This window comes from Solanum pennellii, chromosome 4 (assembly GCF_001406875.1).
Source record: "Solanum pennellii chromosome 4, SPENNV200".
Taxonomy (NCBI): domain Eukaryota; kingdom Viridiplantae; phylum Streptophyta; class Magnoliopsida; order Solanales; family Solanaceae; genus Solanum; species Solanum pennellii.
In genome coordinates, this window is record NC_028640.1 from 86,903 (window position 1) to 110,139 (window position 23,237).

At 33.9% G+C, this 23,237-nt stretch overlaps 4 protein-coding genes across 5 annotated transcripts; 2 read left to right on the plus strand and 2 right to left on the minus strand.

The window, feature by feature from the left end:
• Positions 1–980: 980 nt before the first annotated feature.
• On the plus strand, positions 981–2,398 carry LOC107016050 (transcription factor MYB1R1-like). The gene is made up of 3 exons (XM_015216524.2): positions 981–1,363; positions 1,446–1,654; positions 1,791–2,398. The coding sequence occupies exons 1-3, from the start codon at positions 1,108–1,110 to the stop codon at positions 2,121–2,123; spliced, it is 798 nt and encodes a 265-aa protein (XP_015072010.1). The 5' UTR covers positions 981–1,107; the 3' UTR covers positions 2,124–2,398.
• A 2,708-nt stretch (positions 2,399–5,106) lies between these two features.
• Positions 5,107–8,253, plus strand: LOC107018390 (protein SHORT HYPOCOTYL IN WHITE LIGHT 1-like). The gene is made up of 4 exons (XM_015218860.2): positions 5,107–5,327; positions 5,396–5,614; positions 7,310–7,375; positions 7,811–8,253. The coding sequence occupies exons 1-4, from the start codon at positions 5,193–5,195 to the stop codon at positions 7,952–7,954; spliced, it is 564 nt and encodes a 187-aa protein (XP_015074346.1). The 5' UTR covers positions 5,107–5,192; the 3' UTR covers positions 7,955–8,253.
• A 191-nt stretch (positions 8,254–8,444) lies between these two features.
• Positions 8,445–12,400, minus strand: LOC107018389 (transcription factor BHLH089-like). 2 transcript variants are annotated; one of them, XM_015218858.2, is made up of 6 exons: positions 12,068–12,400; positions 10,980–11,165; positions 10,803–10,868; positions 9,610–9,678; positions 9,467–9,538; positions 8,445–8,800 (listed from the first exon to the last, which is right to left on the minus strand). In XM_015218858.2, exons 1-6 carry the CDS (start codon positions 12,230–12,232, stop codon positions 8,672–8,674), a joined length of 687 nt encoding a protein of 228 aa, XP_015074344.1. In that variant the 5' UTR covers positions 12,233–12,400; the 3' UTR covers positions 8,445–8,671. The 2 variants fall into 2 exon arrangements, with proteins under 2 accessions (XP_015074344.1, XP_015074345.1); XM_015218859.2 differs by having other exon boundaries at positions 10,980–11,162; positions 12,068–12,395.
• A 1,564-nt stretch (positions 12,401–13,964) lies between these two features.
• LOC107017173 (inorganic pyrophosphatase TTM2-like) lies at positions 13,965–23,009 on the minus strand. Its single transcript, XM_015217445.2, has 12 exons — positions 22,934–23,009; positions 21,019–21,383; positions 20,423–20,537; positions 19,429–19,624; positions 19,236–19,349; positions 18,955–19,128; positions 18,424–18,618; positions 17,696–17,818; positions 17,505–17,623; positions 16,128–16,236; positions 15,720–16,016; positions 13,965–14,437 (listed from the first exon to the last, which is right to left on the minus strand). Exons 2-12 carry the CDS (start codon positions 21,353–21,355, stop codon positions 14,225–14,227), a joined length of 1,992 nt encoding a protein of 663 aa, XP_015072931.1. The 5' UTR covers positions 21,356–21,383; positions 22,934–23,009; the 3' UTR covers positions 13,965–14,224.
• Positions 23,010–23,237: the final 228 nt, after the last annotated feature.

Sequence of the window (23,237 nt, forward strand, 5' to 3'; positions counted from 1 at the left end):
AACCTCTACATCTTTCTCTTCTTTTTGTTTGGTTTTTTAGTGTTTGAAGTACGTATTAAATATTTAATTAGATTTAAATTGTAAATTGTAGAATCGATTTGGAAATATTGATTCTAACATAATTTTCATCATATTTAAAATTTAAACTTAAAATATTTCATCAAAAATGGAAGAATACACCACTGACCTCATATCGATACAAATGAACCCTTACCATCAAATGTGTATGTAATATAATTTATTAACAAATAGAGACAACCAAATCTTTCCAAAAGGATTGGAGAATATACCATTTTGATGGTGGAGAGTCACTATGCTCTTTCCACCATCCTTTATTTTTAAAATTTTACCTTTGTTTAGCCACATGACTATTTTAGATGTCATTTTACTATATGAATAATTGATACTCTTATTATCTTTATCGTCCCACTATGAACCAAAGCATTTCAAGCCAAAAACGCAACGTCTTACATCAATATGAGAGATCATCTAATCCTTTGAACAACACCAATGTTTTAAAAGTACTATAATAAAACATCATTCCTTCCTAAGTAAAATTTTTACTTTCAAATAGTAAAATAATAAAATACAATAACTTTTAAGACATGATAAAAATATAAAGATCAATAATATATATGTAACATTTTAGCTATATATTTTAAAAAGAAGTGTTAATTGATATTCATCATTATCGGGTTCTTAAAGAGTAGATATGAAATACTATAATTTATTGTTTGAGTTATAATTAAATATTATTTATTTAATAATTTATGTAACAGATCAGGGGTGTATCTAAGTTTAGTTAGTTGAGTATAGAGATATTTTTTAGACTATTAATAATTTAAAAACAAAACTAATCGAGTGTTCTCTACGAAAATAAATAAAAATTAGAGAGAAGTTGCTTCCTCGAAGCATCACTGGACCAGATACAACCTTTTATTAAATTGACTTATACTTTAGTATGTAGTCAATAGTTGACTAAACATAACCATTCCTTTATTGTTCTTTTTCTTTTCCCCCTCATTTCCTTCCTTTTACCATATGGTTTACGCCAACAAATAAATCATTCATTTTTCTTCCTCACAAAATTAAAATTGCCTAGCCACCATGTCTAATAACGAGTTCTTCGTCCAAAGCGGAAACAAAGAGCATGAACCCCAAACGTATACGAAGGGGTTCATGCTCTTTGGTGTTAGAATGATGGAAGGTGCTGCTGCTACTGGTGGTTCATTTAGAAAAAGTGCTAGTATGAATAATCTAGCTTTGTTGGACACCGAGCAGCAGCACCAAGATCATTCTAACACCGGCTATGCTTCTGATGACGTTGTTCATCCTTCAGCTAGGAGTCGTGAACGTAAACGAGGTATAATATATCTATACGTTACTCATTTTACATGTATTGTTTTTTTTTTCTTTTCATAATTCTAATTTTTGTTGTTCGTTAGGTGTACCGTGGACAGAAGAAGAGCACAAACTATTCTTGTTAGGATTACAGAAAGTAGGAAAAGGTGATTGGAGAGGAATTTCTAGAAACTTCGTTAAAACAAGAACTCCAACACAAGTAGCCAGTCATGCTCAAAAGTACTTCCTCCGGCGTAACAACAATAATCGTAGACGCCGGAGGTCTAGTCTATTCGACATCACCACTGATACTGTAAGCCTTTTTGCAGTTTGTTATATGTAACATTTTAATTTTCGTTATACGAACTAGTCGAATAAAAAAAAAGTAATAGGTTCAGTTGAATCAATAGTTTCTCGTGCCTCTAATTTTGATTTTTCCAATGTTTTAGGTTCAGGGTGCTGCTAAATTGGAAGATAATAAACAAATGATTGATTATCGGATGTCAGTTTTCCGGCTAGAGTCACCGGTCACCGGAGAAAGTTCGTCGGCGATAGGAATGAACAAATCCATGAAGCCTATTAGGCCAATACCAGCTCTTCCTGTTCCTCCTTCATCAAAAATGGCAGATCTCAATTTAAATCTGTCCACGTCAGCATCGGTGACGATGGCGGCTAATGAAAAATCGCCACCGCCACCGAGGCATTCGCCGGCTTTCCAGCCGGCAATGTCTGGTGGGTTCAATGGTAGTACTAGTGGGGATAGTATAATTAGTGTGGCTTGAAGAATAATGATTGTTATTATTAGTTAATTTTAAGATACATGTGATGTAATTAAGTGGGGTTTAATTACTAGTTAGATAAGATTAGATATTAATTAGTGGGATTAGATTATGGAGAAAATATTAATTAGGTGATTGATGATGGTGATTGCTTTTGTTTTGTTGTATAGATATGGTGTTGTTTTCATTAGTTGTGATGATTTTGTTGTTTAGTTAATTATGTGTTGTTTATTTTTGTGGTCTTTAGTAATTATATATAGCACCTCAAGTTGATACTATCCTTGTCAAATGCCACTCATGATGTTATTATTAATAATTGTAATTGAAATGGACTAGTTTATTTTTTAGGAAACTGAAATTTAATTTTTGTTCTTGTTTTATTTTTTGTCATATTGACATGTGAAATATAAGGGAGAGGGACTAATTAAATTTTATTCGAAAATTGATTGAATTATCAACTGACTTATTTGTTTTAAGCTAAAAATTATTGTAGATTAGATGATTACCTATTTACTGTTTATATGATACTTAAAAGTATAATAAATATTCACATAAATGGCCTAATTTTTTTTTAAAAAAAGATCAAAATAGTCTTTAATGTAAAGAGTTGTTTTATTTTGAACCTTAATATATTTTATATTCTCTATCTATAGATATGGTTCTTTTTTTAAAAAAAAAAATGAATTTTTTTCTTATGCATTATTCAATCAAATATGAGTACATCAGTAATGAAAAATTGAGGATAATCAGCAACTTGATTTATTGATTTTTCTGTATCGTCATGATAAAGAGAATAAATATTACTCTTTAATAAGAATTTTACAATAAATAATTAATGAATCACAATAAGAGTCATCATTACATTTGATTGTGTCAAGCGGAGGCAATTTCTTTTTAATGATCATCTTATTTCCAATAACAATAGACATCTCGGTTCCCAAATTGACACTCATGCATCCCTCCAATTCCTTCACATGGTACAAATTAATAAGTGTCAACAGATCGACTTTATTTATTATTCCGTTATAAATTGTTTAAGGCTTCCCAAAAATCATGATTGGTTCCTCCATTTTTATTTTCATATTGCTCGTTCTTTGCTCTTAAAACTACACCACAAAATCTCCTAATACATCATGTCAACTCACAATTTAATTAAATTCAACATTGTTTTGCAATGGACATAGTTATTAATTAATGGTAAAAACTATCATATTTAATCTTTATTTATAAAAAAGATGTTAAGTTTAAGTGTTTAACTCTGCAGGATACATATCATCCACATGTAAATAATGTATTGGTAAAATATTTTTACTCATCACAAATTAAAACTTGAATTATCCCCTTAATATATAGGGTCGGATTTTATTTATGTGACAAAATAATGACATTATTTACTTTATCTTGTCTCACTTGATTTGCATGTCAATTACCAAAAGTAAGCAACACGAAATTCTCCAAATCTTATTATAAGATATGATTTGTCGGAATTATGATACGTCCAAAGTAATTATTACACTGCAATAGCTAACGTTTTTTTTAAAAAAAAAAAAATCTTATTATTATTATATATACAAAATGTGAAATAATCTTTCTACTTTGGTTAAAGAATATTTTACAAATTAATACTCCAACGACTTAAACAAATTATATATTCTTTCTTCAAAGAAGAAGACATTCAATCTTACCTTACACCCATTATATAATGTCCTCACCATCGTGTGACATGCCAAAATGCACAATATTAATAGAGCAACATTTACAATTTAATTAGTAGTCAAAACATTCAAGTTAAGTAAAAATTAAATACTAAAGATGGAGATTAACAATATGAATGTTCATAAATCAGCTCGTCGATATGTAGATTATCATCCAAGTGTTTGGAGTGACTATTTCCTTGCATATGATTCTTCAATTACGGTAATTAATTAACTATCTAACGCTAATTATTTTTTTTATATATACATAGTGTATGGTAATTTTTTTTTGACTTTCTTAATATTTTGAACATTTTTAATGAAAATTCTGATTCTGTCACTGTACGTACACACAAACTTAAATTTTTGTCCAATTGTTGTTATTGAAGGATATTGATCATGAAGAAGAAGAAGGAGTTGCACAACTTAGAGATGAAGTGAAGAAGATGTTAATAGAAGCTCATCATGCTACATCAACAAGAACATTATTAGAGATTATTGACAATACCCAAAGATTAGGAGTATCATATCATTTTGAAAAAGAAATTGAGGAATCACTTAAACACATCTACAACAACATGAGTTGTGGTGAATTTGATGACCATAATAATCTTGAGATTGTTGCTCTTCGATTTCGATTACTAAGACAAGCTGGATATAATATCTCATGTGGTTAGTAACTTCTTGCTCCATGCGTATTTGACTTAACTTACAAGCTAATCAAACTTGTTTATAAATATATGCGTGTGTATTTTCGAATAAAATGTGTAATAATGTTTTCATTATTTATTTATGTATGAATGTGACGTTTCAGTTTGTATTTCTATGAAATAAATAAGAAAGTTTTAAATTAATTACTCTTTTTATCATGACATTTATCTCCTTGGGATGAATATGACACTCTTATTTTATAAATGAGATTACTCTTATAATGAGAAGTACCACAAAATTATCTAGCTTCTATGTCTCTTGGTTATCAACATGATGATAATCATCTCTTCACTCTAGGTATTTTGGTGAATTCATGTCCATTTAATTAATGGGATCGTTAGCCAAGTAAATAAATATTTTTAAAATCGTTAATATTATGAAGAGTGAAACTAATAATAAGTCTAGCTTAAGAGTGCTTTTTAAGTATTGAAAATATCCTTAAACTTAACACGAATTAATAATTTCATCTCTTAAAACACTTTTTAATTTGATTAACTCAAACACACTTTGAATCTGATAAAATGTATCATCAACCCTGTGTTTCGAAACAATTTGCTATGTCATATAAGTTAAGTTAATGAGAGTATATATGACGAAACTAATATTCAAACGTTGTGTCCTTTATCAAATTTTAAAGGGACGACGAATCAATCTTATCAGAAATTGAATGGCGGGAGCTGCCGTACTGCGAATATCATCACTATCTTCCTTGAGATTATACTCAATAACTTCATCTTCTCCAATTTCTCACTCGTTAGCTCTCCCTTTACGAAAACCCAGATTCACAAATTGCCATGCCAAGGTCGATCTCATTTTGCTTTATTTGGACCTATTTAATTTTGTTGATTTAATCTCTTGCTTGTGTTTTAGTTTGATGGATCCATTGGAGAAGCAGCTGAAAGGATGTACCGAATGAATTTTGAAGATGATGAATCATTGGAGGATGATGAAGAGAGCGATGAGGAAGAGGAGACGGAGAGCAGTATTGACTTACTAGTTAGATTTGTGCAGAGTATGTTCACAAAGGTTTCTAAGCGTGCTAGGAAAGCTACTCGTTCTATACTGCCGGACGTCATTTCTCCACAGCTTGTAAATCTTCAAACTCACTCTTTTATCTCTTCAATAATTTGTTCAGCATATAAATTGATCCAATAGGTTTCAACTTTGTGTGAATTCTAAGTGACTTTGTTCATGAAATCAGTGTCCTTTCCTAGGCACAACCATAATGTTATAGGCTATAGTGCAGCTTATTCTACCCGAATTAGAAACTCCTATCAATTCCCAGGGGAGACAAAAAGCACACTAGGTGATTCTAGCCTTGGTGGACAGAGTTACCTGGTACTTGTTGCTGGTGCATCCTGTGGAAGTAGTCATGATGTGTGAAAGCTGACTCGGACACCACAGTCCTCAAAAAGAAGAACTATATTTCTTGGACTGGAGGTGACTAAGTAATTGACTGTGTTAGGATGCTGAAAAACATGGCATTCTTCTGGTTCTTTTGTAGATGTATGGTGGCCATTGTTTCGGATGGAATGATAAGCTTTCTTTTATTTATGTGTCGAGGGAGGCAAGGGCCTTTCTTCACCTTTTACATAAATGTTATTAGGGGTCAACTCTCCTACAGAGAGAGCGGCCTTGAACGCTTTTGGTCACGTTAAACTACTACCCAGTTTACTCTCATCTCAAGCCTTCATACACAATCTGGTGCCATGGTCGTGGGATCTAAGTAAAGTAGCAGAATACTCTCATGCTTCCTAGTGCCTTAAGCATCGGCTCGGTGAAAATCTCATCATGGTAGAGCTTGTATTCACTGGGGTTTTTGAATCACATCAGGACACTCATTCGTGCTTGAAGCTTTGACTATAACTAGTTAGTATACTCATGGCAAGGAACTCTTAAATTGTGTATGTGCATCTGTAAATGGCTAAGGCTATTGGTTGCCTCTTCCTTGATACTGAGCATTGCTCGAGTAAGGAGTAAGGACATATTCAGTTCTTAAGTTTGTGCACTTGGCTTGTGGTTGTGTCAACACAACCAACTTATGCATCACCATAAGAGGGTGATTCTTAAGTCCTTGACTTGCTTTCTAGTGCATTTGTCAATAATCCCCACTCTTAGCATGTGGGGTTACAGAACATTTCCCAGGCCTGATGTATTTCACACGATATAATATTGCTCCTCAACTACAGTTCTAAGCCAATTGATCCTCCTCCCAAGATTGAACCCTAGCCAAGCTCAAAAATTAACACATGAGATTTTAAATAGTGGTGCCTCGAGTGTTTAAAAGCATGGAGGTGATTTTAACTCTCAAAATTTAGCCTGCAAAACATGGCCATCACATGATGTCACATCCAACTACTAACACCCAATTTTAGTACTAAGATTGTGTCGTCCATATTCAACGCGAATATGTCTAGTTCCCAACTAGGATGGGTGCATTCTTTAGCCACCCGTTTAAAAGGGAAAATTATGTTTAACCAAATTGCAATGACTTGTCAGATTGCATGGTAGTAATTGTCACATCTACAAATGTGTAAGAATTATGCTTCTTAGTTTTCAGAGTTAAGTTGATTTGTGTTTTCATGTCAACATAAGTCCATCCACCTTCATAAAGTTTTAATCAGTTCACACCATCTATAATACAATGTTTCTTCTTTTACTAACATATTTGGGCTACTAGCGTTTTCGGTGTTTTGTTTAGTTTTGATCTTCTAGTTGAATTATATACATAAATTATGTTCAAAATCCTCTCTTCCATCTGTTCTCATTGTTGGAGGAATGCAGGTAACTTTTGCAGTTGATGGCGTTCTAATTTTGGCTTTACTCTCCATCTTGAAGGCATTTCTTGAGGTATTACTTTGCCATGTCATTTTTTGAATGTTTTACCTGAATTAAGCACCCCCCCAAACACACACACTCTGTAATTACTTGTTGCTTGTTTTATGAATTTACTCATTGACCAAATCTGGCTTTCTGCTGCTTTTGTGGATGCAAGCTGCCTTTAATCCACTAATTAAAGTAAACAGATATGCAATTCGAAGAATGCAATATAAAAGAGATATTATAATTTATCAAACATAAGACTTGCAAAATCAAAATCTTCAGCCACTTAAGAAGATCACAGTATTACACATCACAATTTCTGAAAGTTCTTGTACAAAACAATTTTATGTCTTCTATTCTGATTTAGAGCATGGTTAGGGTAAATAGAGCAACTTCTCCTCTTGTGTGGGTGAAATATTGATCTTCAATTGAACTCTGCTAGTGATGGTTCTGTCCTTCTAGGTGGTCTGCTCACTTGGTGGTGCCGTCTTTGTAGCAATTCTGTTATTACGTGTGCTCTGGTCCGCTGTTTCCTACTTTCAGTCTAATGGTTCAGATTTCAACAGTGCTGGAAGTTCATATGGCAGAACACGACCCGCTGCATGATTGAGCCTAGTCACATACCTTTCATCTGGTGAATCATTAATTCCTTAAAAAACAAAAGATGTTATTAGCATTAGAATGTTCTATAAGTAATAGTGACTTAATTTGGCAATGTGAATTTTTACATGTGTGAAGATCTCAGCAGATCTTATAGGGAGTAGAGTGTGTTTATAAGTTTCTTTTTGACTTCATTAGCCTTCTTCCCGTGCTTGGGAATCTTCTATAATGAATAGTTAAGAGTCTTAACTCTTAACACACCACTTATAATTTGAGCTATATATAATACTCATGTTGTCGCAGCACACTAACAACTGTTTAACGCCCAAGGCTCATATTTTCTAGTTGTGATAGTTTTGGCAGAGCAAAGCAGCACATATGAATGCTTTTCAGAGCGCAGGCACATATTACAGCTTCTTGATATACCTTACTAACCATGTCAAATACGCATTCTCACCAGTATACTATTCATTTAGCATTTTTGTTTCAGTTGATGTGAAAGAAATGTGCTGTTAAATTAAAGGAGGAAAGTTTTTGTGTTCATTACACAAGGAGATGATGATTTGGTTCGCGGTGTCCTAAAGACATACATGATACAAAAACTTTGTTCCTGATCAGTTGTCTACCTATAAATCAAGGAACTGTTATATATTTTGGCAGTTCCTGGAGGAAGCATTAGCCTCCTAAGAATTTATTAGCCTTTGATGCCTCCAATTATTTACTTTATGTTGTTCTTTCAAATCCACCACCTATCTGCATGTGCAACCAGTCTGGTGATGTCCCCCCAGCATATTCCCTTGTACCTTGTGAACCAAATGCCATAGCGTTTGTCTCGAATGTTTGCTGCCCAAACTGGAAAACCAAAGCACTTCGTTATGAATTCATCTGAGAACGAAACTTGAAGAAAACTCTCCCCAAGTACTAATCTAATGCTATCTTACATTGTGAAATCAATCAATGAATGTATTTTCCTCTTTTTCAGATCTTAGAATGTATTCTTATTGTCTCTTTACAGTTTCTGCTTTAATTGTTTACACGTCACTTAGTTTTACAAGGAGCTAAATTTCAATGTGCTGCAAAATCATATTGTGGGTTCCTCTTATACACACTCACTGCAATCTTGCTCATTTTCAAACTTAAGGTATAGCTTGTAAAACGAGATGCTTGAATATCCATAGCATTCAAATCATTCATTATTCAATATAGTTTTAGCCAAGTCTCAGAAATGTGGGGTACTATTATTTAATCATTAATTACACATTCAAGGAGCTAGTACCAAGCCAGACTCAGAAGTCAGAGGTGACAGTTTGCAAGATGTGAGCACATGGACACTATGCCCAAAAATATTCCAACTTCAATGTTAGTCATATACTATATTCAAGGTTGACAGAGAGTTATGGCATGAAAAGGATAGATGAGGTTCTAGTGGAGTTAACAAAGCTTGACAAACAAGATTATACATGCTATAACAAAGAAATAAATTCAACTACTAAAAAGATTTTCTCATACAACACTTACGTCTTTAGTAGGAATTCCTTCGATGGTTGGGGTTACTCTTGTATTAACTGCTTCAAGCTTCATTGATAGGAACTGAGGAATCAAGAGAAAATGTTACTCCTAGTATAGAAGTCTCAACTAGACAAGATAGGTGGAGAGCATACCTCAACTTGACGTTGTAATGATTGGACATAATTGATTATCTCATCAAGGACAAGAGCTTTTCCAATAACCTGTAACCAAACAATGTTAAACTGACTTTTCCCACTGCATTCAGAAGTAAAAGATACATATAATTGAATTGAATTCACATTTTGATGTTAATTTATGTGAAGAGAATAAGGGTTTAAATCTCTACCATCCTAGCACCAGCGATGGGGCTAGAATGCACGTAACTTTAGAGACATCAGTTCATTCCGCTATATGTTCCTGAAGAAATTAGATGTTAAAATCAGAACCAATGATGTAGGCTGAAATGCAGGTAATTAGAGACATTAGGTTCATTACACTTTATGTTCCTGACAATTGGATGCATGTAGAGTTAGAGGGTTCTCTTAACACCAACAAATGAAAGACAGCATTCTTCTAACAATAAGGCTGATACAGTTCTGGGGTCAAGTAAAAGACTTTTGACATGGAACAATAGGATGAAGCCTACATGATGTTGCTTAAACAAGTGGTTCAAACAGATCATAGCCCTTTGTATCCACTTAACTGAATTTTCAACAAATTAAATAGTTGATCATAAAGACAAGCAAGAAAGACAAGCTCAAAGGCTTCGCTTGCATGGTATCTCTTTATGAAATTTGCCAACTATTGCTCCTTTTGTTCTAATTTAAGTGACACCTTTCGTATTTCGAGAGCTTGATTTTTAGGTTTTGTGAAATAACATTTATATATTTGGAAACTACGTAAAGAAGTTAGTACTATAAGTCACAAATAATTAACAATTGAAAAAAAATGTGATCAAAGAAAAACTCATTTGAATCTCGAAATACCAAGAATGTCAGATAAATTAGAAGAGATGAAGTATTTTATATACTGAAGTTGATGTCATTGAGGAGGAGTAAAACATTGACTCAGTTTGATAAGGAGGACTACATGAGCAGGCTTTGCCAGTGAAACTTAATCTTTCATCTCAACGAAAAGATAGAGACAACAATGTAGTACAGTCCAAAACCACAAAAAATGTATACCAATAGTTCAGGTATTAGAAATCATTGATTTTTCTTATTAGTATATATTTTCAGATTCATCTAACAACTAATAAAAGAACAAATGGAGAAGCAGTTGATCATCACAATGAGGTAATTGCTTTAGATTATTCGACACAGTCGAAAGAAAAGGAAAAATATACCTTGTTACAACCAGGGACCAAGTCTTGTAGGATTTTCATCCTGTCACTAATCTTTTCTCTTCTGGCCTGCAAACCAAATGTATCAACAAGTTCCATTATCAATTACAAATAACCATCATTTGATACCAAACATTGAACAACTTATTCGAGTTAAGAAAAAGTTATGGATATAATTACTCTTTCTGCTAGGCTATGACTATCGGTAGCTTGACCTCTCCTCGCTCGCACATGGATGTAGTCCTTAGGTGGTTCAGCTGGTGGCTTTGCAGGTTGTTCTGAAGATTTTCCTGAATTCCCTCCTGAATATTCCCCATTCTCGTTTGATCTTGTGGCCTTCAGCCGCTTACTATCAGATTCAGTCTGCTTTAATCACCAGAAAATACTAACAGATATAAGAACAATAAAGACCACAAGATTTTGATTCCAACATATATATATATCAACTAGAAACAAGCTAAGGTCCACTTATACAAGCTGAACATTGCACCTAGAAACAAGCTAAGGTCCACTTGTACAAGCTGAACATTGCACCTAGAAACAAGCTAAGGTCCACTTATACAAGCTGAACATTGCACCAAGAAACAAGCTAAGGTCCACTTATACAAGCTGAACATTGCACCAAGAAACAGGAAATTAAGATCAATAACAAATGTAGTACTACCCTATTCAGTCTTCACCAGCTTTTTGCAATTAGCAGATCAATCTGCTAGATAAAATAACAGAAACTCTCTTAGACTGCGTAGCCAATTGTATATTTCTCTTTCTGTTTCAATTTGTTTTTAGTTTGTTTTGAGAAGACTGAGCCTTTCCTCCTATTTATTTTCAGCGACTCTTTAATTTGAACTTTTCAGCTGGCATGTTTAGAATCAAAAGATTAAAGGACATTGTGTTACCTATGATATATGAATATATCCTCAAATTAATACCTCAGAGATTCAAACATGTTATTTATTTTCTTTAAATTTGTATCAAGTCAAAATATCTACTAAGGGAGTAGTAAATACTGTACCATACCAGAACTATCAATAAATCAGCCAAACACTTGATTCCAACTATAATGCAATTTACTCTCCTTCCTATTTATGTGGCACATTTCTGATTTAGAGTCCCGTGACTTTTTCATTATATATTCAAAACATTTTCAATTGTTATTGTAATTATGTGACTGTAATTTTCATTGACTCATGAAATCCAAACTATGCCGCACAAATTAAGTAGTGAAGCAAGTGAACAATGAATAAACTAGTTACGAGAGATATAGATACCAAGGCATTTCCACTAGTTGAAACTCCAATAGCAGATTCATCATCGTCGCGTCGCTTTCTGGCGGCGTGATTTGTTGTGTGGTCGATAAGATGGTGATAGGGCCAGATCTCCGCCAAATTAGTCGCAGTTTGAAACGCACTCATTATAGTAGAATGAGGATCCATTACAGAAAAAATAATGCATATATAATTAGCATAGTAATGGTGAACAAAAGATTAAAGCAGTGTGAGAGATGAGATCTGTTTGGAGAGTGACAGAGCCTCGGGAGTTGAAAAGAAGTCACTTCTAAGGAGAGTGGTTTCCACATCACCTCACTTATGCAACCCCACCCAATCAAATACTATTTTTTAATTTTAAGTGTGCATAACTAAACACCGCCTAATAGTTAACAACATTACGAAGTCATATTTTACAGAGGATAGATTTTTATCAGAATATATAAATTTTATCACCAACAGTTAATAAGAACATTTGAACTAAATCTAAAAATAAAAAACAATAACAACAAAATAATAGTTTGATAATCAGAATATAATATACAACATAAGATAAAGCTTATAAGGGTACCGCAACAAATACTAACGAGTCTAAATAAACCTACTCATATTCTTTATTTTCTAGGCATATCTTGTTATATAGGCTTTCTATTTATTTTAAATTAAATATTTCTTGTTTTGTTTTTAGAGAAGGAAGGACCATCCCTTTTAAAAGATTGGATATATGACATTGGAATTTGATCGGATAGATAAAAGAAAAGAGGTGTAGGAAATCTAAGAGCGATATCGATATATGTTATAGTGAAATGATTCGATCTTTTTTTTATTTTTAACTAAAACTTTCATGTTCAAGTCTTTAGAATTAAAATTAAAAAATTATATTGAAATATTGCCTTCGATAATAGATCTGTAATAATATGTGAATTTAAATTTAATTGGGCTCTGATATAGAAATATGTTTTCTAGTTGAGGTGTCGTATTGTGAAGAAGTTGAAGTACAATCGAAGGGTACAAAAACTTAGCGGTTGAAAGTGGGAGGAGATTTATTGTTTTATGATATTTTGGAATTTTGTTTCCACGTAATTATGTTTAAAATAAAGAAAAGATTTAATATGCAGGTAAGATATTTAAAATTATTCAACTTGTAACTCCATAATTATTTGAAGTATCCTATGTATAACAATTATCCATATACTATCAATTAATATAAATATAATGATAAAATATTTACATTAATTATTAATTGAAACTTTTAATTAACTGGAGGATAACTAGTAGAAGCTTAATTATGGCAAATGGCCAAACTGAGTTTTATGGTAATGACTTATGCCAAATAAGTCTCGTAAAAAGATGTTGAGTTGATAGCTGCTTTAAACCATTTTCATGCCTAACTAATTGTCCTTTTCATAATCATTTAATTTTTCAGTCAAGACATTAATCATCCTTTATAAAGATCCATAGTGTTGTTTATCAATTGGTACATTACTGATACCAAATTCAGAATAATCGAACTTTAATACGTGTATCGATCACTATGTTCGATTCCACTTTGTCATTTATGTTTGTTCTTCCCAAAACAGATACTATTCTAGTACTGTGATGACTTTGTCCTTTACTTTTTAACTTGTCAAGGAAACTCCATTTTCCTCACGAGTCTTTTATGCCAACTGGTCATTTGCTGGTTTAATAAGATTTCTGCTTTTACCTAACCTCCTTTGAAGAATTAGAATATTCTTCTATAGTGTAAATTAGGTGTAACAGATATACAAATTAAATTTATCGCTCCGTTATAAGCTTTATATAGTTAAAGGTGTCACTCTGAATCTACATCCTGAGCGTGGACTAACTGCTAATCTTATTCACTATTGCACACGTCAAAATAGACTAAAACTCCAAAACATCTGGTGAAAGAACATATTTTTATTAAATGAACCCCACAAGTCTACAAAAATCTTCTAATTCATCCCCTTCTTTAACAAAACGAAACTCATCGATCAGAAAGCATCACATTCTGCCTTCTTAGCCTCAACATCACAGATCAGTTTGATCTATGAGCAGTATTTTATCCCGGTTGAAGGGTACAACGCTATAACGCTATGAAAAAATGTAAGCTGTGTAGGAGAAAAAGAAAAATCCTACAGTAAATATTAGGATGAAGAATCAGTTACGGCGTTGGAGGCTCTTAAACAAGAGAATTCCCAGGCCACCAACTGCTAATGTTACAATGAGAGGCTTTCTGATGGTTTTGATTGTATCACTTTTCTTGTTCACTCTTGCTTGTCGAGACTGTTCTCCTAATCCCTCGCGAAGAATATTGCTAACGTTGTCCAGCTGATGCATAAGTTGACGCTGTCCACGTGCAATATTGGATATCTGTATCCGAAAGGGATTTATAAGACAACAACCAAAGAGGTTAAGATACTTTAGGCAACAAATTCAATGTTCAGGAACAAGGAAATATACATCTGATAATAAATTAGTTATCTTCTGCAACAGTAAGTTAAAAAAGTCATACCTTCCCTTCCTAATCACATATATGTATATATACTATTTAATAAAAAAAATATTACAAACTTTGTGTAGTATACTGTCAAAATGATAGCCGGGATTTTTTTTCAAAGAAAAACTATCTATGGCTTACCATATCGAAGCAAATGTAGCAGATTCAATTCCTAAAACCCATAATATCTTCAAACACAAGTGCAGAATGCTGCACTAGTAGCTTCATATAAAAAAATGCAAAGAATCTTCATTTTGCACAGGCAATTTGAACCCAAAAATGAATTACGTGCAACAGCCAGAGCAAATTCCTAGGTTTCATTTTTTCATGCTCGGACCTACTTAGCAATCTTGCTGCTGCTATTTCTGGCATTCAGCTGTAGTGTGCCAATGCCACTTCAGACATGAACATCCCCTCTGGCTCAGACGCAGTCATGCACAATATTTACTTTTATGTTTATTTTTTGTGCTTTTTACGCTGGTAGGTTGTTATTGATGTGCTTTCACCTCATTGTAATTTTGATAGGGATAAGGTACAAGTACCCCCTAAACTATGACCGAAATCCCAAAGACACACCTTAACTAAACAAAGGTCTTATTACCCCCGAACCCATTTTTTTTGTAATTTTGTACACGTTTTTGACTTACGTGACATCATAATATCTCCCACGGGCCTAACTGCGTGGAGTCGGAGTGTGCCACATAAGCCAAAGGCGTACATAATTACAAAAAAAAAATGAGTTCAGGGGTAATAGGACTTTAGTTTAGTTAAGGTGTGTCTCTGGGATACGGTCATAGTCTAAAGGGGTACTAGTGTCTTATCCCAATTTTGATAACTTGTAATGAATTAATGTTTTCATGACTACATGATCACACGATGAAATTGTCATTCCAATCGTTTATTGGAAATTTGGTATTTGTTTGTCTGTATTCAACTACGTGATCTTTTAGGTTTGATTACATGCTTGTGTAAAATAGTTATGTGTTTATTAATTACATAAGGAAAAGGGAGGAAGACTAAAAGAGGATATATAATTGAAATTGTCTAAATGTAAATTGGCTTATATATTTGTGTCAAGACTCTACGCATATTTAAGTAATTAGCATTTTAATTTTCAACTCATTCAAAATTTTAAGCCCAAGAAAAAAAACTTACCTCTTCCATCAAGGCAGATTCCTTTCCAATAGTGGAAGTAAAAGATGAGGAATTAGGCATGATGGACCCAGTCAATGAACCGTTCTCCAAACCAGATATGAAATAGTTAGTAGGAGCAGATCCAACGCATGCTTCAGAATCTAACGTCAGATTTTGTATGCATGGTGAAGCTTGTTTGTTTCTCGGAGAAGCTATTCTGCTGCACAACTTAGAATTAAGTTCTTCCATTATAGACGTGAAGTTGTCCATCCGGTCATTCAACATAGAAATTTGCTCCAATAGATGTGTGATCGTTCCCTTAGGGAATAAACAAGAAAAATACTCAAAAAATGTCATGTAAAGAATGATTAATGCCTAAAAAAGAAAAAGTGTTTTAGTTAAAAAATAAATAAATGTGAATCATTGCACCTGGTTTGCTAATCTTGTCCCTGGTTCCTCAATCCTGTCATTTCTCTGATAATCAGAACTAACATTGAGATTTTTGTCCCTGTTAGTTGAATATGAATGTGACAATCCGCTGCACAAAGCACGTCAATTACAAATCAATTTGACATCAAAATGTTTCCCAGGTCCAGAGAAAAAGGAAGAATCATATCCACTTCTGTTGTTCCCACCGACCTGGCTATCCCCTACCCCAACTGGTTTCTGTGTAGATAAGGTACATCTATACGTATTTCTTCATTTTACATAGCTCTGTTCTATTGAGCATGGAGTTTAAGAAAGAAAGGAACACTTTTTGAACTTGTGGCATTATACATATCATGACCTTTCAGTGGTCGTAAAATCATGCCATTAAGAGTAAAATTGGAAGAAGTTTAAAGTTGTAGTTGTTCCAAATATAGGAAGGTGTCATTTTTAAGTCTTGAACCTTCGCCCTGACCGTTCGCTTTTGGGACAGAGTAAAAAGGCTGAAGTTCAAAAAATTTAAAACAGAGGAAGTACTAGTCATCCTGAGGTACTGGCAGGAGACGTGAGTAACACGATAACGTAAATGTAGATCAGTAAACAAAAGGAATAGTGACTACTGTGGTACACCTACAGTAAAAGTGAAAATTGCAGCTAACTAACAACCCAATGCATCCCTCAATTTGTTTATTAAAAGACAGTTTTCTTGTCAGACACCCTAGCAGGTGCAGAGAGAGTCGATGCATATCAAATGAAAGAATGACTTGCTCATGTACAAGAGCAAAAATCTAATTAAATCAGTACTTTCATAAGGTATGATTGATTTAATAATTTGAATATGATATTCTCTGAACACAAATTATAATATTTCATAAGGTGCATATACATATAAATCTCCCATCATCCTATCAGACGGAAAATTATATGTGCTTTCTTTTATCCTTTGTATCAATACTCATGAGATTCCGCACTTGTTTCATTAGACTCTAGTGCAGCAACTCCTGCAAGTCACGTTTATGTTCACATCATGCAGAAGCGAGAAGACTGGTCAAGTGCACATGTGAGATCAGAAGAATCCTCCTGGTCCCCTGCCTCTACTCTCTCTCTCTCTCTCTCTCTCTCTCTGTCCCACCAAACCTCACATTGCTCCACCCCCTACTTTCTTAGTTTCCTATTTTTGAGGCAATATCATATATGTGTGCTTTCTTTGATGGAAGTAGCCAAAAAAAAAAAAAAAACTGAAGTTACCAAATGTTTAACTAACAGATAATTCTTTAATCAATTATTGGCCACATACAAGACATTACTCAGTTTATTGATGAAAGATAAACATGGAATAAACAAGTAGAAGGTAACGAAAATATGGATCAAGTGCTGCACCTTCTGATATTCTTATTTCTCCACGCCCTCTCTGCCGAGGCTTGAGAGAGAGCTTCTTTAGGACTTGAGACAATATCTTCATCTAGGCTAAGCTTTGTTTTCAAGTCATCTGGTAGTGCCTGAAATGTGTTATCTTCTTAGGGATAAGAAGCAGGGACAGTGAATCACAAATGCTACAGAAGGTATCATACCATAACCTCATTCACAAGCTTCTCTAGCTGTATTTGTTCAATATATGTACGAGGAGTGTATGAACCTTCCAAACCCAGCTGCTCAGCAATACCTTTTACAACAACACGATCTCTTCCTTGGACCTAGGCAAAGTTAATAGAGTTTAGCATATTTGAAATTTAATAGCATCTTCACTTATGACTCCATAAAAACAAACAACCTATCATAGTTTGTCAACTACGGGCAAAGAGAAACTTCCCCCCAACAATATACTCAACCTACAAAGAGTTTGTTCCTTTGCCAGAAAAATTCTCTGTAATTGGTACTCTATGTGAAGTTTGATAGATTGAATATTCTTGTCCGAGAAGAGAAGAAAATATTAGACTTGTAAGTCTTTTATTTTTTACGATTATTTGAATTCTGAACAATTAGTTTGATCTAAACAGCTTTTGACATAGTTATGAGGACAACACAAGAAATATTAGAAAAAGATTCCCCGCAGACTCAATGTATTTATCAATAGTTGACAAACAAACACATTTTGTGGTCAGGCAATTATTGCTCAGGTATAACTGAATGACTGTCTCCACACAATGGAAATCAAACATGAAGGAAAATTTACGCATTTGAAATAATACAACTACTCGCTCGATTGTATTCAAGCATCAAAAGAAACCCCCTCGACAAGACCAAAAGTTTTGGGATATAATCATTGCGAGATGGACCAAGTGAATAAATTATATATTACCTGAACATAGTGGCGCTTTAGTTGCTCAAGCCAATCAATTTTCACACAAACCCTTTCATCAGAAAATACATGGCTGCTTCTTTTGAGGATGGCTGCCATTGTGTATCCCAAAGCCATCAATCCACCAAGAAGACGCACGCTAACTTCAAAACTGATTCTTGGTGATATGACAAATGGAGAATCAGTGACCCATTCCTACAATTCAAATCATGTTGAGCCAGACAATGTGAAGCAAGCTGTATGCAGTTGGCGAAAATCAGAAGATGTGTGTGTGTGTGTGAGGCGGGGGTTAAGCAGATTTAAGCAATCTTGTTTTCTTAAAAGTTAAAACTCTAACATGTTTCAACTGCTTCAGGAAAAAACAGACTAATTTCAATACATGCATGAATTTGAGAATTCATGTAAGAAAATAACAGATTGTCATGAGCAGCGGGCTTAAGATTAGCCAAGAAGGCCTAGCAGAGGAACTTCTTCGAAAACATCGTCTGTTATTCTTCCAAGAGTAAAAATCATTATATAAAAGGAGCATACCTCAAACATGAGATTGTATTTCCCATCTTTATTCCGCATCCTCAGATATGATTGGCATGTCTCTGGATCTTCACCAGGTGGCAGAAGGTATATGTCATAGATCAGTTCCGTACTTTCAGTGTGGTCTTCAGACAAGACAGACTTGATTTGTTCTACCTTCAGATTCCTTGACGACTAAAAGTGAGAAAAAATAGATCAGTCGTTTCTCAACGAATTTCTTGATAGAGTTTGGAAGCTATTATATTCTAAGACCGGATATAGGAGGTCTGAATTGCTCTTACCTTTAGAATGTATGTAGGACTCTGAAATCCAGAAAAAGGATTAAATTTGTTGATAATTTTTATGTGTGCAGTTTTGAGATCAGGCTCAATGTAAGCCTTGTACATTGGATAAACCTGCATAAGACATTACAGCTGGGAGTGTTAGAAGACAATCTAGTCAAACTTATCTGTATTATAAATTGGAGAAACAGACCGTTTCAGATACTTGATGGATTATTTCTGATGGTTCCTGCCCTGCACGTTGTATGTCGCGCAAAACTCTTTTAACAAGGTCAAAGTGAACTCCACCATTTACGGATATGCGAAGATCAAGGAAAGGCCGCAACTTTTCATTCAGAGCATAGATGCCCTCAATAACCACAATGCGGGAACTAGGGACTTCGACAGTCCTACAGCACACCAAATTGTGTAAGTTTGGTTCATACTTATATGCTACATATAGATAATGAATACAAGCAACATCAAAGAACTTTCAGATAAAATAGCTGGGCCAAAAAAAATGTGAGCAAGGACAATGGATTAAACATGAATCCAGAGCAAGAGAAGAGTAATGCTTGACCTCAGCATAAAACAGATAAGAAGAGACGACTATACGACCATTGAACACTCAATGCACGTTAATAAAGAACATTTCATCATGGCCTCATTTTAGAGTTAATGAACAGAAACACCTTATTTATAGAGCACTTGAAAAAGAATAAAGCAATATTTAACTAGTTGACAGGATTCACGAAGTGCCAAGCAGAAGCAACGATCCACTTTACAAGAAAAACAGTCATGGCACTTCACAACTATTTACAGAAACCCAAACATGAGTATTTGCATGAGCATTTAATCAACACTGGTATGCAGAATTTAAAGTCGGTTTATAGTTTGAAGAAGCATACAAGTACCTAACATATCAGGGAAAATAAGGTGTCCATGTAACAAAGTTGTAAGTTATAATTTTTCTGTACAACATAAAGATATAATTTACTGATTTGCAAAAACAAATTGAAGTTTCCTGGATGTGTTTCCCAGATAAGTTATCAAGTTATCGAATAACAAACACTTAATATAGTCCACAGTCTAACAACAGGTTTACTAACTTGTTTTGGTTTCTGTGCAGTGCCTTGTACACAAAGTCATAAAAGACGTAGATGCAGATAAGAAAGTACACTTTTACATTTAGAAGTAAGGAGCTGGACCTGTATCCTATTCGGGAACTAGATTTGAAATCATATATCGGAATCTCTGCTGCTTTCCCAGTCTTGAGATCATTGATATTTTTCAGCAGCGTATCATAGTCTGTAAGGCGTGGATCTGTTTCAAAAACATGATAAGACCTGGTAAACATATCACAAATCTACAGAACCCACAAATCACAAAAAAGGGCTAATTCTACAGCACCCACAAATCACAGTACAGCACAATCACTTAGTTGACTAAATTCATGAGCAAAAAGAAGACAGCTGTCCATTCATACCAAAAAAAAGGGCAGGGTCAATGAAATGTAAATAATCATTGGTTTCCCAAGGAAAAAAAGATTTCCAAGGGGATTTTTTAGGATGTGAACCTCCTTTACCAAGATTTATAGGGTAGATTTCCTCAAAGATCCAATCATTTGGATCTTCAATTACACTAATTTTTGATGTAATCCTGAAATGTCTAAAGAAAATGATGAAATTCAAATGATGTTTCCCTCTTGTCAATCAGCTTTCCCTACACTCTCAATCACCAAATTTTCACCTAGACAGAAACATCTCGAAGCACTATCGGGGAAAAATAGGTAATGCATTCTTACCATCAAAATTGCCATCAACAATTCGACTTGCATCATTATAGTTATCCATTGATATAACTGCAATGCTTGGCATGAAGTTCATTATTTTATCCGTAAATACAGTCTTTCCAGCACCCGAGGGACCAGCGACTCCTATCATTATCAGTCCTTCATTATTCTGAACCAACACTTGGCATGCACGGATTACAATGAAGAATCCTTTCTCAAATGACAAATTATCTGGTATTGAGGCAATCTCGTATCTATCACAATCCTTTCTCTTAATTAGTCGAACCTGATCCTTTAAAAGACCAGCTTTCTGATTAATGGATTCAGCATTAGCAGTATCTATATCCATTGAAAGGGAAAGTTATGCCAGATTTCCCCTGCAAAATACCCACAAAAAAAAAAGGGGGACAAATAAGAATGAGAATTCAAAGATAAAGTGAAAACAGTTAATTGTAAGTTAGACGATCTGCAAGCATAGATTAGCAAATAGCTCTCATCAAACATGATTACGTGAAAAAAGCCAAGGAAATTAAATGGCTTAGAGAATTATGATGTATCATAATAGCAGCTTCCCCTCTAAACATTTCAGAAGAATGAAGTTCTCCTTTTATTTTCAATTCTTGAAACATGGTTGACACAAAATGAAACAAGCATAGTTTTCTCACTAATTACACACTAAAATCACAAATTAGTCAACGAATAAATTAGGAAAACACCATTCCATGTCCATATTGGTAATTGGATGCACACACACATCATTGTTGGATAAGACTGTTGAGAATACAATTAGATAAGCTTAAGCTTTTAAATGAGATAGTCACACACTTCATCAAAAACCCGTAGTTAAATCCATGTAATAGGTGATAAATCGTGCGAGATAGCTCAATATTCTTGAAATGTTTTGCTTAGTTGCTCCACTGAGAAAGTACACTCGAATCCATGTTCTATGTGGTAAAAAGCAGATGGCAATGCAGTCTAACTAAGCACTGGAGCATTAAGCCGTCACTCAACTATACATTAATTACAAATTCGCAAGAGTATGTTATATGAATCTTTCGGTATCCATTCGGCTCTATATTTAGCGACTAGAAAAAACTAATGTCCAAATATGCAAGAAAAGTAGACTCATTCATAATTTTGTAGATTTTGCATCAACCGTTCACTTATGTTCTAAGTTCCCAACAAAAGTTTTGAAATCATTTGTTGTTTTATAGTTTGTAATGCATCAGCCTTCAACACAAACATAAAGATAAGAACTTTCCCTCTACTTTTCAAATATCCTGAAACTAGTTACAAACTATCTTTTAGTAGCTCTTTTCACTATTCTTCTTTATTCTCTTCCACCCATACTTTTACATAGTTCAACAATCAACTAAAATTTTGTATACTTTACCACGGCGGGGCTAGGTAGGGCCGATAGGTCATCCAAACCACCTTCTACGAAAAATTATAGTGTTTCAATTTATTTTTATGTATATATATATATTGCACCCCTTTTTCGACCCATTAGTGAAAATTCTGAGTCCACCACTATATCTATCCATGTTAGTACAGTAGATTAAATTCATGAGAGGCAGTATCTTTAAGCAGATCATGATTAACAGATACTTCCAATTCAGACAGAAATTATGCAAAATTACATAGTTCCGCAATCAAAGAAAAAGAATGCCATTAAACTGAATAACAAAGAAACATGATGATCAGTAGTTGAACAAGACCAATAAACAAAGAATACCCATATGAGAAAAAGCGAAAATTCCACCCAAAACAGCACAAATTTGGATTCAAAACTACCAACTTTAACAGTTGAGCAACAAGCATTACATGAACAAAAACGAAATTTTGAAAAATACCCAGAAAATTAAATGCAGCAAAATATGCAAAAACGAACAAGATTTTTGGATCAGAATACAAAATGGGGACTGACCTATATGCATAAATTGGGGTTCTGCAACAAAATTATAGGAGAAGCTTTTGGTCCAGTTTCCTATGGTTGCCGGGATTGGATTTATATACGTTTTGTCTAAGTTTTACTATTTTTTATTTGGTGAAATCTTTTTTTTTTTAAAGTGAAATAATAATATTAAGTAGTACTAATAAAATAGTGGAAACTATGGATACATCTAAAATATATGTATTTTTTATATCAGATTCATTAAAATATCGAGAAAGGCAAGCGAGATAGTCTATGAAATCATAGCTAGTTATATGTATTTGAGACATGAAGAGAG

Bases quoted from the DNA above. Each gene is read 5' to 3' on its own strand.
- LOC107016050 (XM_015216524.2), top strand. From the start codon at position 1,108: ATGTCTAATAACGAGTTCTTCGTCCAAAGCGGAAACAAAGAGCATGAA. The intron at 1,364-1,445 runs GTATAATATATC...GTTGTTCGTTAG, and splicing joins GAGTCGTGAACGTAAACGAG to GTGTACCGTGGACAGAAGAA. The intron at 1,655-1,790 runs GTAAGCCTTTTT...CCAATGTTTTAG, and splicing joins TCGACATCACCACTGATACT to GTTCAGGGTGCTGCTAAATT.
- LOC107018390 (XM_015218860.2), top strand. From the start codon at position 5,193: ATGGCGGGAGCTGCCGTACTGCGAATATCATCACTATCTTCCTTGAGA. The intron at 5,328-5,395 runs GTCGATCTCATT...CTTGTGTTTTAG, and splicing joins TCACAAATTGCCATGCCAAG to TTTGATGGATCCATTGGAGA. The intron at 7,376-7,810 runs GTATTACTTTGC...CTGTCCTTCTAG, and splicing joins TCTTGAAGGCATTTCTTGAG to GTGGTCTGCTCACTTGGTGG.
- LOC107018389 (XM_015218858.2), bottom strand. From the start codon at position 12,232: ATGGATCCTCATTCTACTATAATGAGTGCGTTTCAAACTGCGACTAAT. The intron at 11,166-12,067 runs GTATCTATATCT...TGGTGATTAAAG, and splicing joins CAACTAGTGGAAATGCCTTG to CAGACTGAATCTGATAGTAA. The intron at 9,539-9,609 runs GTATGCTCTCCA...TTGATTCCTCAG, and splicing joins CATTACAACGTCAAGTTGAG to TTCCTATCAATGAAGCTTGA.
- LOC107017173 (XM_015217445.2), bottom strand. From the start codon at position 21,355: ATGGATATAGATACTGCTAATGCTGAATCCATTAATCAGAAAGCTGGT. The intron at 19,350-19,428 runs GTCTGTTTCTCC...TGTCTTATGCAG, and splicing joins TCCATCAAGTATCTGAAACG to GTTTATCCAATGTACAAGGC. The intron at 16,017-16,127 runs GTGCAATGATTC...TTATTCCCTAAG, and splicing joins GGACAAGATTAGCAAACCAG to GGAACGATCACACATCTATT.